The sequence below is a fragment of the Alligator sinensis genome, unplaced genomic scaffold, assembly GCF_000455745.1.
Source record: "Alligator sinensis unplaced genomic scaffold, ASM45574v1 scaffold512_1, whole genome shotgun sequence".
In the NCBI taxonomy this organism is placed as follows: Eukaryota; Metazoa; Chordata; order Crocodylia; family Alligatoridae; genus Alligator; species Alligator sinensis.
In genome coordinates, this window is record NW_005842063.1 from 2,588,457 (window position 1) to 2,600,977 (window position 12,521).

Consider the following 12,521-nt stretch of genomic DNA (forward strand, 5'->3'; position numbering starts at 1 on the left):
CTTCCTGCTAGCTCCGCATCTCAAAGTCGGCGCACAGTTTAGCATCCCTCGCTGCCCCCAGTCTGGAAGAGGAAGCATCGCAGTCCTGCAGGGCTGAAATGTATTTGCTGACACGCCTGGCTGGGATCGCAGGGCTGCCCCCCAGCACCGAGATGCACTAGCTAGGCCACAGCTGGATGCACAGCTGGAACAGCCAGGGGTTGAGCTGCACTGGCTAAACAGCAGATGGGGAGTCTGTACGGGACTTTCAGCTCCATAGCTGGTCCTAGCTGGCACAATCAAGTCCTCCGACTGCCCCAAAGCTTGTAAGGCCAATCCCTTGACCCCGAGCAAGGCTTGCAGTGAACCTCCAAGCCAAGCCAGCAGCTGCTGGAGATCATTCTCTCCGAGTGCATTCACCCAGCCTGCTTCGAACAAAGCAACGAGTTCACCCGCAAGGCAGCCCCTTTATCATAACTGTAGTCACACATTTGAAAAAACCCCCAACAACCCTAACTGTGCCTGTGAAACCCCAGGCAACTAATGAAGACACCTCAGTGCTCACATGCAAACTAGTGCCCAAGGCTGCGAAGAACCGAAACCTGTAATGAAGTAGAGAAGGAGTCCATACTGCACAGTCATTTCCCTTCCCCAAACCAATTTCAGTTTTGTCACAGTTGGGTTTTATAGAGGTGTGTTGGTTGGGGTGGGAACACAGTGCACATATTCATTGCAACAGCAGTCAAGGCTCCCGTCACACTGGCACAGCTGCCCCGATCGGCACAGGAAGATGCCATTGTTACAAGGGCAGCCCTCATTTTGGGGGCAAAGCTCTCTCCTGGTGCTGTGAAGACCAAAAAAACTCGCAAACCCCGGAAACATGTTCCACCCTCCCTGTAGTCGCAAGCAGGCCTCATCCTGACCAAGCCCCACAAAAGCTGCTGGTTCCTGGTCGGGGTTGCCGTCTCTTTGCTTAACACCACTTGCAGCGCCAGGACCCGCGCAGCTGTGATGCCAAGCAAGGCAAACGATGGGGCTGTATTTTTTTTCTCTCATCCCGGTGCATTCAACACTGCTCCAAGCATCGTTCACTTCCCCACGTCCGCTGCAGACCCGCGCTCTATGTGAACAAGGGTCTTCAGGCGCACGGCTTCTCTCCCGTTAAAAGGGTCTTGAAAGAAAAGTTTCAGCATTTATTACTTATAGAAGGAGCCTATTGATGCCCAGGCTTTTTAAAAACTAGGAGCCAAAATCCAGCTGACTGCTTTTCTTCCAACCAAGACAAACACCAGCAAAGCTGGTTTGCATCCGCCACAACTTCAATGTACAAAGCTGGTTAAATGTCTGTGCCGTAGGCAGGGACCAAGGGGACGGTCACAGAATGGGAAACCGGCACGAACGCAGCCACACTAGGTCTTACGCTGTTGTGACTATGTCGAATAGGACTGGAAAGGACTTCAAGGCATCACTTTGCTCAATCCCTGCCCCAATCTGAACCATCTCGGAGGTCTGTCGAACCTGCCCTTGGAAGCCCTGATGCTAGGCGCTGCTGCCTGTAGATAAGAGAGAGCCAGGGTGTGGAAGAGCCGCCCTGGCAGGGCTTTCCAGGCAAGAGATGCAAACCCGCAGGGAACCCCGCTCAACCACTTCCAGCTCCTCCTGCGGTGGTGTAAAGCGGCAGGAGCTGGGCTAAGCTGCCTGGCAAGGGTCACTTCCATCTCGCCTGCAAGATAGGCAGAGCTGGGCGCTAGGAGGGGAGCAGCTGGAACACGCTCTCCAGCCCCAGGCCTGCCAGCCCAGCCCCAGGTGGACGCTCACACCCAGGACAGCTCAGGCTGGTCCCTAGCACCCCCCTGGCCTGCCCTCGAAGCCGGCACCCGCAGGGGGGCTGCTCTGACAGCTCCGAGACACCCCTGCCGCAGCACGGCCGAACCCTGCAGCTGCTCCCAGGGGAACGAAGCCAAGTTATCCCCCAGACCTCGAGGGCGCTGTGCTCTGCTGGCTCCTGCCAGGGCAGTTCACTGGCACAAGACATATCCCCCCCACCCCAGCTTCCCAGGCGCTGGGAAGGAGTGATGGGAGCCCAGCAGGGAGGCAACTCTGCATCCCAGCGGGCATCCCCAGTAGCATGCAGAAGTCAGGGGCTGGCAGAGGAGCTGGGCTGATGGGGGCCCCCCCACTCTTTGTTCCCCAGCACTGGGGGTCTCAGTTGCATCCCTGCCCAGCTGTGAGCCCCCATGGGGCATGCACGGGGGGCATGCACCCACCCACTGGAGCATGCATAGATCCAGGGGGGCATGCACCAACCCACCGGGGTATGCACAGACCCAAGGGGGGCATGCACCTACCCACTAGAGCATGCATAGATCCAGGGGGGCATGCACCAACGCACCGGGGCATGCACAGACCCAAGGGGGGGCATGCACCCACCCACTGGAGCATGCATAGATCTAGGGGGCATGCACCAACCCCACGCGGCATGCACAGACCCAAGGGGGGCATGCACCCACCCACCGGAGCATGCATAGACCCAAGGGGGCATGCCCCGACCCAGGCGGACACGCACCGACCCACCTGCGCTCATGGCCGGGCTGCGGCAGCCGGGAGCTCCGGGTCGCGGAGCCGCAGACACAAAGAGCCTGGCTCAGCTGGTCCCCGGCGGGGCAGGCGGAAGGGCCGCGCTGCTGCTGCCGGGAGCTGTAGTCCTCCCCGCCCGCTCGGGCAGGGACCGGAGCATCCCTGGGACTAGCCCGGCTCCCCGTTAGCCCTGCATGGACAGCAAAGCACAGGGCTTGTTTTTTGAGTTTCTGTCCCCCTATTGCCTTGCAAATCCTGTCTGCAAACCCGATGGGCTCCAGTTGCAAGAAGGGAGGTTGAGGTTGGATTTTAGGAGAAACTCTCTCACTAGGAGGGCGGTGAAGCACTGGAGCAGGCTCCCCCGAGAGGTGATGCAGTCTCCATGCTTGGAGGTTTTGAAGCCGCCTTGGCTGGGAGGTGGGGGATGCTGGCAGAGCCACACCTGGGTCTCGAGTGATTCACACGGATTTGGAATAGATTTAGCTGATGGGATTATTTTCCATTAAAGATGAGAACAAAAAAGGCTTGGCTGGGATGATGTAGCAGGGGCTGGTCCTGCTTCCCGAGGGCCCTTCCACCCCCGATTTTCTATACCCGCAGCTTCCTAGGGGAAAGCTCTGGGTCTGTCTTGTGAATCCTAGCAGTGCAGGAGAGGAATAAATCCTCATGCCATCTCTCATTGGCCATGCTGAGCTGGATGCACAGCAAATTCGAAGTCCTTGGCTCCTATGACATTTAACTGCATTATAGGTCCAATCCGCTGCACAACAAAACAGAACCCCTGTGGTTGGTTCTTTCAGTTATCTTTATTTCACCATTGCTGCCATTTCACAATCACCTGCTTGAATTCAGGAAGTCGACATATATATATATATTTTAGTATTATCTTTTAAAGTATGGTCTGCAGTGAGGTTGAACAAACTGAGGATTATAGGCTACACCACCCAAATGGGGCTGAACCCAGCGTATTCAAGACGACCCTCTTAGCAGAACAGCAGCAAGCAAATCTCTTCCTGCACCGGTCTGAATGACATCCCAGCACCTACTACGTTGATGGCACTGTATTTTAGTAAGCCTGTTGGGGCACAAAATCAGCTTGGACTAGACTGGAGAAAAGAGGTAATTCACGTTATATTGTACATACTTTAGAGATTTAAAGAGAAATGACTGTTTCATATATGGGCAGTGATGTGTTAAAAGTCCCTTCCCTGCTGCCTCTTTTGTTTGGCGACGTGCTGCAATGTTTAAACAAGCGTGCCACATGCACGTTTAAAAGGAAATGGTGTTTACTTCCTGTGCTTCTACTCCCTTCCTCTGCTTGTGTCGGGCACTCCAGGCTCAGCTCAGTTACTGAAATCAGTGAAGAGCCTTCCCCTGGACTTAAGAAGTCTCTAGGCTGGTGAATCTTCACATCATGCTTCGTTTCTGTTCACACACACACACACCCTCCCCGAAAATCTCCACCTCAGCTTTAACCCAAGCGGTAGTTTATTACCAAAACGAACATTAGATTAATGGCATCTTTGAACTATTTCTGCTTCGGTGCCAGGCTAGAACTGACAGCTTCTGGCACCGGGTTGGCAAAATGTGGGAGCAAAGTCTAACTCTAATGCTTCTGTAAGCTGCACACACCAAAAACAACTGGCTTCAGATCCCAGTTGGAATTTACTTGTTCAGCCAAGAGACGGAAGGGAAGAGGGGAAAGTTAGTTCAGTTCTGTTAATGAAAGCAGGCACCCGTGGCTTGTTCTTGATAACATTTATTGTACGTGCACAGCAATAGAAAAAAACAAGCCCTGTGGGAACTGTGTTCTCTGATTTCAGATATAAATTACATTTCGGTATGGCATGTGCGTGTTAGAGCCTTGACTGGGCAATGGCATCATGCGCTGGCTGCCTTCTCTTTTGAAGTTTACATCATTTTCTTGATCTCAGCAATTGCTTTTCCAGGGTTCAAACCCTAGGAGAGAGAGAGAGAAAAAAAGATCAGCGAGTTGCCAAAGAAAATTAAATTATCACAGCCTTTATATCCTCATATTGAGCAGGGCCAGGGCTGGTGCAGCGAGCTACTGGTTACAGGGGGTCCCTATGAGGTCAGCTGGCAGTGTTTGCTGCAACATTTGCTGCCCATTTGGAAAGAAAGTGGGTACCCATCTGTGAGTCCAGCATAGAGCCCCACTTTCAATATTTAAAATAATGGTGTATATACAGGGAACAGATTGGAGTTATGGACAAGATTGGCTGGCAGAGGATCAGATGCTGCCAGAATGTGAGAAGATGAAGCTTGGGGTACACTGAATTTGCATCTTTTGAGGTAGAGGGTTGGGGCACGTGGGGGAGAGAAGCCAAGCTGGAGTCAGAGAGGGCTGTGTTGGCCTGGATGGGAACGGACACATTTCCAGCACCACTCCATTCAGCAGTGGGGTCTGAAATGCTGATCCCCGATAAGGCCCTGTTCAAATACTTATATCCTGGTCCTGGTCTGAGATTTGTTGGCACCAACTCTTGCCATTTGACTAAAATACAGCAAGACCCATCTTAAGCAGCCACTGAAGCAACTGATGAGAACACCTACTTGCTTGGAGAGGCCTTTAGTCAACTTGGCACATAACAGTACTCAATCCCCATCGGGGCACTGAGAAGCATGAAACAGTTTAACAAGGTGGCTGTGTCCAGATTTCACAGCTGTCCAGATGTAGAGTCTTGTGTTCTGCTTAATGCCAGGAGAAAAATCAAGGAGTGGGACTCTCAAGGCAAAGCAGCCAGACCACCCTACAACACTTCTAGCACAGAACTCATTCGGTTTCTCCAAAAGAGGTTTCTGTTGGGTTTTACAGCCACCGCACCGCTGCTGCTATGGGTCCTTCTGCAGATATGCCTAATTTGCCCGCTCAGGCCTGAGTGAATGCTTGATCTCAAAATGAGGAGGAAATAACAAGCAGCCTGCTTTATCACTGGGATGAGAGAAGCAGTTCCGAGAGAGAGACTGCAACAGGGAACTGTGTCAGACAGCTCATGTGCAGCCTTCAGAGATGATCAAGAGTTATTTAGACAGTTGGTAGAGTCTCCATCCTTGGAGGTTTTTAAGACCTGGCTAGACAAAGCTTTGGCTGGGATGATGTAGTTGGGGCTGGTCCTGCTTCGAGTAGGGTAGACGTGACCTCCTGAGGTCCCTTCCCACCCTCATTTTCTGTGATTCTAAGAAAGACCCAACAATAAGAGCGTATTGGTTGAAACACAGTAGTTATTAACCAACATCATATACATCCATCACGAAGGCAAAGCCTTGATGCAATATTTCATTATGACATTCACACTGTTTATACACATTGTAAGCTAGGTATATGGAAGTTGATGAAACCATTGCTGTTTATACTAACCGAAGCAGCACATCAATTTACAACACCTGAAGACCTGCCTCCCTATGTATGCAATCACTTATATTCCAGTAAAGCCTTCATAAATGCAATTCTGAATCACGTAATATTTACAGCTGCATTCAGTTTTAGCGAGGGAGACATGCAGAGCAGGACAGCGGCCCCCAAGCATCTTATTTTCCAAGAGTTATGAGCTTCCAGTTCAGGCACCTGCCTCACTCAACCTGGGCAAAGGGCTTTCAGTTGTATAGCAGCTGCTTAGAAGTAGCTTTTGCTGTTTGCTAAAGCCAGGAGGGAATTTCATGCCTTTCCAGGTGTAAGCCAGGTCCAGTTAAGAGAATGCTGATGCTTGCAGGACCAGCAAAGCTGCTTGGCTGTAATGTCTGCCATAGAAGCTAGCTGGGTCACTGCAGCATGGAGACTTTATGCAGAGTTAAATCTGGAAAATTCCACTCAATATCTCATCCAGTCAGATATTAGCAAAATGAAACAGTGACCCTTGTAAGAGGATCCCGGTGCACTGTTTACCACGTGTAACCAACTCCCTAGTCTCTTCTCTCACATGTACTGTCAAGTGCTTCAGCAATATGCATAGTTACTTTGTTGTGTGGGTAAAAGATATTGCTTGGTGTTTTAAAAGCCTTGATTCGGAGCCTTCTGAAACTGGCTTCCCCTACCACCATTGTGCAAATGCACTACAGCCCCGTGCTGTTGTTACAGCCCCATCTCCCAGACACAGACTATTTCTGCTGGGATAAAAGGGTGTACAGGCAGATTTCCTAAGACTAAAACACACCCTCTTTTAGGGTTGGAGGGAGGATTAATTAGCTCCTTTGCTAGGGGTGTTTTAGGGGGAGGGGAAAAAAATCACGCCCCACCCCTCCGGATTTCCAGTCATGCTGACCAAGACACTCTCTGGCTCATACACCAGTCAATGGGCCACAGACCTCAGTTTGAAAGCCTCTACAACAGGACCCCAAACAACTCACCCGTGACCCTCATTCATAAGTAAAGAAGTCGTTAATCTTTAGCACAAACAACGGGCTTCTGTGCGCCGTCTGTCATGTGGCAGGCATTGCTGATCTCCACACAAGCACAGCTGCTGAGCGCTCAGTGCACTTCGGAGGCCAGGGCACAGTCAGAAGGGACTGTGCTCACTCTAACTGCCTAAAAACCCAGAGGTACTTTTCCCTCCTCATCCCACAGCTCACACGGTCTGCACATGCTTTCCAGTTGCCCTAGCAAGGATTTGGGGGTGGGGAATGCACCTTGGGGCAGGACTTTGTGCAGTTCATGATTGTATGGCAGCGGTAGAGGGAAAATGGGTCCTGAAGCTGTGCCAGCCGCTCTTCTCTGTAGTCGTCTCTGGAATCGATCATCCACCGATATGCCTGAAACCCAGAGCATCGTTACTGTACGCTGCCTTTCCTACATCCAAAGTAATTACAGTCCCATATCAAAAGCAGGATTTAATTTAGGGCTTTCAGTACAGAATCTAACCCATTGCCATTAACATGTTGTATTGTTCAGATCATTTACTGTTCTCTTTAGAAGGCCAGAGAATCAAGGATGTGATTTGTGACTAAAAGCAATTATATAAATCACACACACACTTGGAGACACTGCAATACTTAATATGACCTGTCATCACTTGAAGTGATGAATTTGCTCTCTCCATTTGTGGAATATGCTCTGTAATGTAGCATGATGGACAGGATGTACTAAAAGCCACTTAACGCTTGAAAATTGGGCCATTTCAAGACGCTTTAAAATCTGGTTTTCATCATAGCTCAGCGAGATGCACTTACACTTTAGGCAAGGAAATGCAAGGAGAAAAAGTGAGAGAGATGCCCATCACTACTAGAATTGTCTCTGTGCCGAGACTGGAATACAAGAGGGCTCAGTCTCTCACTCCAGGTTTCCTAACAAGGGATGTCTTAGAGCTGGTCATACTGTGGTGTCAGGACACTTTTGGGGGTTGGAAAGGGACAGGCCAGGAACAAGACCTTCTATAGGACAGTAAAGACCAGCCAAAGTAAATGTGGTTATAATCCAGAAGACCAAACCAGTGTGAGTTTGTGCCAGCTTATCTCAGGATTTGACACCCAAGTAGTATATTTCAGGGCCTGTTATAGTACCCATCTGTCTACATTAAATATAGTTTAATATAAGTTATCAGCTGAAGGTGGCACTGAACCAAATGCACCCGTCTGTCATCTCAGAAGCGAAGCAGTCCTGGGCCTGACTAGTGCTTGGTGGGGAGACCACCCGAGGATCCTCGGTGCTGTCAGCACAACCCAAGGAGGCAGGAGTGAACAGACCCAAATCAAGGAGTGGGTAACCAAATCACAGGTGGTGAACAAAGCAGGACTGAAATGAGGGGCACTCTCACAGGGAGCTCTCACAATTGTTCTTTAACATATCTGATGCCACATGCTAAGTCCCCTTTGCTGTGGTAAACACGTCCCCTGTCAAAGGGATTAAAGAGGCGGCATGCTAGGCATTTCTGCTACCTTTGGAGAAAGGAGGAAGAGCCAGAAAAGCCAGTCCTACCTACCAAGCTTGCTCTCTGCCCTTCACTAAACAATCAGCACCTCTTACCTGCATCAGTACTGCAGGGCCCAGGTATTTGTCTCCGTTCCACCAGTAACTGGGACAGCTGGTACTGCAGCAGGCGCACAGAATACACTCATACAGCCCATCCTGCAGGGAAGGGGAGGAGGAGAAGACAGTCAGCAGTGCAAGACCACCTAGGAAACAACTGTTCTGACAGGTGATTTGCCTTCCTCAACTCATGTGCAAGTTCTCACATGCTTGCAAAGGACAGTTCTTGTCAGCTGGCCCTCTGAAGCAGGACACTATGACCCTCCATTTCTAGCACTGAAGACAGACCTGTTGTTGAGAGTGGAAACAATTAGGCTAGTAGAGAAGGGGAAGTGCAAGAGAAAGCCATGTTCATTTCCCCGCAAGCAGCTAGTCTCTGGTAGGCTCCAATAAGCTTTCAAGGAAAGGAAAGGATGCAGAATTTGAACCACAGCTCCAGGCAATGTTACCAAGGAAAAGGCATTAGTGGTAGCTGCCAGCACAGAATAGAAGTACTGATACTTTAGCATGTGATAGGATGTATCCCACAAGCAATCAAGGAAGAGTGTACAAATCCAAAGGATTCATGCCAGCCCTGCCCTCCCTCGCCACCCACAATATAGGAGAGCTTTTGTACAAAAGCACTCAAGTCAGAGCTTTTAACGATTTTCTGGAGCATCACAAGTTTGGCAAGCTGTATGAACAGGTATGATTCAGTCACCTCCATGCTGATCACAGTACTTGGGGTCTCTTAACCAGGGCCATGAGAAGAGAAGGGGAAGTACTGCCCAGCAAGGCTTTTGGGCTCTATGTATCACTAGAAGGAACAACTATATAGAAACTCCACACTCGATTATTGCACAGTGGAGCTCTCAAGAGACAGAAGTCAGATAACATTCTCCGATAGGAAAGACAAGAAAAAAAAAGTTACTGTTACTTAAGTGAAAGGATGCTACCCCATTTTATTTAAACTACATTTCTGAGTATTGCTTCAAGACTTCATTGCACCCAGGCTTCCTCTGAAAGGAATAAACCTGCTTGTAGTGGATTACACAGCTAAAAGGTTCTGAATAACAATAATCAGGCAACATTTGCCAGAGAGGAGTAATAAGATCGGTCTGCAGGAAGAGATGGGTTTTTACAAGGATACAAGATACCTGAAACTATATTTTTTCAAATAATTTAATCTTTAGTTTCTAGAAGGTGACGTAAACAGTATACAGATCAAGCTGAAGTTAATTGATAAAAATTATGGAGCAAGAAGTTTTACCAGCAATTAGTTAGAAATGACTGATTAGAAGAAAATAGGTTTCCTTTGTGGTTCTGCATAAAGTTAGGTCTAGTGACTTTTAATTTATATTTATTTTGCATAATGCAAAATAAGAAATCTTGAAGACAGTAGTCCACAAATACTGAAAGTGAGAATCAAATTCTGGCACAGCACTGGACATGAAGTTTTCAGTTTAGGAAAGAAAACTGCTAACAGTTTTTTTGAACACACAGCTGAAAAGGATGTATTCCACTTGGTCATCTTACAATTAGTTCCACTGTATCCTTTTCAGTTTTAAATCCAGTCGTAAACCACTGGATGGGAAGTTCTCAAAAGCAGAACAATTCTAGGTTTTGCTAAAAAAAAAAAAAAATAGTCATGGTATTTTCATGCTACCACTGACATTATTAACAGTCATATGATGGCTTAATTTAAAAAAAAAAAAAATTGAGATGCACAGTAAAAAATAGTTTTGCAGCTATTCTTTTATAAAGTTAGATCTTGTTCCTTCTCACATGTTTTTAGTAAGGTCTTGGTAGTTTACCTTGAAAAAAAAAAGAGTATTTACAGTTTGAACCAAAGTCTTTCACTGCTTAAAGAAATTCAGTCCACAGCTATGGCTGTTGCAAATATTCCTATACAGAATTTTACTTTGACTTCAAAATCCATCAAAAGTGGGGAAGGAGGGGTGGAAAGTAAATATACTTACAGTAGCCACAAGGGAAATGCATACAGAAATGTGCTGGCAATGTAAGCCACTCTATAAATACTTGAATGGGTCTTTAAATACCAAACCCTCTCCTCTAGTTTTGAAAAAAGATTAGCTTCCAAAAGACTGACACCATCCTGGAAACCAAGTTAGGAGGCAGGGGCTCACAGGATTTATGGTCAGGAACAATTTTAAATGCAAGTTAATACCGTGGCTGTTTTAATTGCAAAAAAAAAAAAAGTGTAGTTTAAGCGGTTTGCTAGCTTGCTTTAAAATTCTAGTGGAGACAAACTGCAGTATACCACAATGGTTTTACCTTGTCTGTTCCCAAGGTTGGGGAATATAGTGGTGACTTTGCCAACCTGTGTCAGATAGGGACTGGAGTGCCTTGTTTTCACATAATGAATGAAAGTGCTGTCATGCCTCTTTGGAAGTGGGGGGAAAGCCTTAGTACAGGCAAATGACTTAAGTTCCTCACCTATGCTGCCTTTTACATCATATTATTGAACATGACTCCTAAGGGTCGTGTCCTAACATCATGCAAAATCCCAGGGCAGATAACCCCAAAGAAGAACATTGTACTACCTTCCAGGGAGAAGATCCCACAGCATACGGTTTCTCTGAAAACAAGATTCCAGCATGGAGTGGAGATGATTCTACACTCCAACCTGAACCAAACTCTGACAGCTTCCACACTGCCAATTTAAAAGGATGCAACCTTCAGTACCACCAGCAAATTTTTATCATATAAAGTAATTATAATAAATCTGTTAACACGTACCACTGACAGCTTGTCTGTACATCACTGGTGGTACCCATACCATAGATTGGGAACCGCTGATCTAAGGAACTGCCCTCACTTGAGCATGACCACCATCTATTAAAATATCTAACCTAATTCTCATGTGGAAAGAATTAAAGGAATATAAGAAAAAAAAAAAAAAAAGGGAGAAATAACCAAGTTCTGGCGATCTTCTATGGACTGCAGGTACTGCTCTTTACCCTGCTGGGATTCATCCTTCTTCTTCAGGTAAGGCTCAATGGATTTGTATTGTGCATAGAAGTTGCTCAAGTCCTGTGTTTAAGAAACAGAAGAATTGGCATATTCATTATTTATTGTGGCTTGTGCTTGTGAGAGATCTAACATTATGCCACAACAATCAGGCAGAAATGTAAATTTTGTATACCAACTTGTTTAACACCCACAGGTTAACCACTGGCTATGAAGCCAGAAGAATTGGGAATTAGTTACTCACATTACTCCACCTCGATACACACCACTGTCAAATGTTCTTAGAAAACCATTATGTACAAGGATGTATAATTTTGGGATGATCCTCCCTCACTACAAAAATCAGACTGCTACACAGTCAGCTTTCATTATACAAATCAGAACATATGCAGAACTCACTGGAACAAGATCCTTCACCACGTACATGTGTGGCAGAGGGTAGATTTTAGTGACTTTGTCGAGGTTGGTGTCGATTCTTTTAGTACAGGCCAAGGTGTTGCCACCACTGATGTTCATAGCACACGAGCCACAGATACCTGTGAGGGAGAGAAGGGAGATCAGCTGCTTCACTTGTAGTAGTTTTCCTTGTCCTAAAATCATCATCCCCAACTGGCTTCCATTATTTCATCTCTAAGACTATGGTTGCTGCCATTATCCCAGCAGAAGATAAAACAGAAATCACCCAATCTCCCCAATAGCTGCTACCTAACCAACCAGAACCATCATCACTTAATAATTAGAGAGCAAAGAAACCGAGGGCTAAACATTTCCTCTGTGGCACAGTAGCTGGTATATTTAGTGCTGACAAATGTTAGAAGCAAGTGATCTAAACTCCTCATGTACACTGTCAAGTTGCTGTCATTCAGGAAAGACCTGGGAGTCACTATCAACAGCTCAGGGAAGTTTCTGCACAGTGGCTGTCATTGCTCAAAAAAGCAAGTGAAATGAGGATGTACAACAGAGGAACTGAAGATACTGAAGCTGTTATAAAAAAAATTACACAGCCTCAGCTTGA

The 12,521-nt window shown here is 47.3% G+C and overlaps 2 protein-coding genes across 2 annotated transcripts in view; both read right to left on the reverse strand.

Moving 5' to 3' along the window:
• Nucleotides 1-2,638, reverse strand: part of ATP13A2 (ATPase cation transporting 13A2) — a 37,375-nt gene extending 34,737 nt beyond the window's left edge. Inside the window, exon 1 of the mRNA XM_014519752.2 lies at nucleotides 2,554-2,638. Coding sequence (XP_014375238.1) covers nucleotides 2,554-2,563 — 10 coding nt within the window. The 5' untranslated portion in view covers nucleotides 2,564-2,638. The remainder of the gene's footprint in view (nucleotides 1-2,553) is intronic.
• Nucleotides 2,639-4,299: 1,661 nt separating this feature from the next.
• Nucleotides 4,300-12,521, reverse strand: part of SDHB (succinate dehydrogenase complex iron sulfur subunit B) — a 13,073-nt gene continuing 4,851 nt past the window's right edge. Inside the window, exons 4-8 of the mRNA XM_006023221.1 lie at nucleotides 11,906-12,042; nucleotides 11,453-11,569; nucleotides 8,534-8,635; nucleotides 7,201-7,323; nucleotides 4,300-4,515 (exon numbers count right to left, since the gene is read on the reverse strand). Of these exons, the coding sequence (XP_006023283.2) occupies nucleotides 4,468-4,515; nucleotides 7,201-7,323; nucleotides 8,534-8,635; nucleotides 11,453-11,569; nucleotides 11,906-12,042 (527 nt within the window). The 3' untranslated portion in view covers nucleotides 4,300-4,467. The remainder of the gene's footprint in view (nucleotides 4,516-7,200; nucleotides 7,324-8,533; nucleotides 8,636-11,452; nucleotides 11,570-11,905; nucleotides 12,043-12,521) is intronic.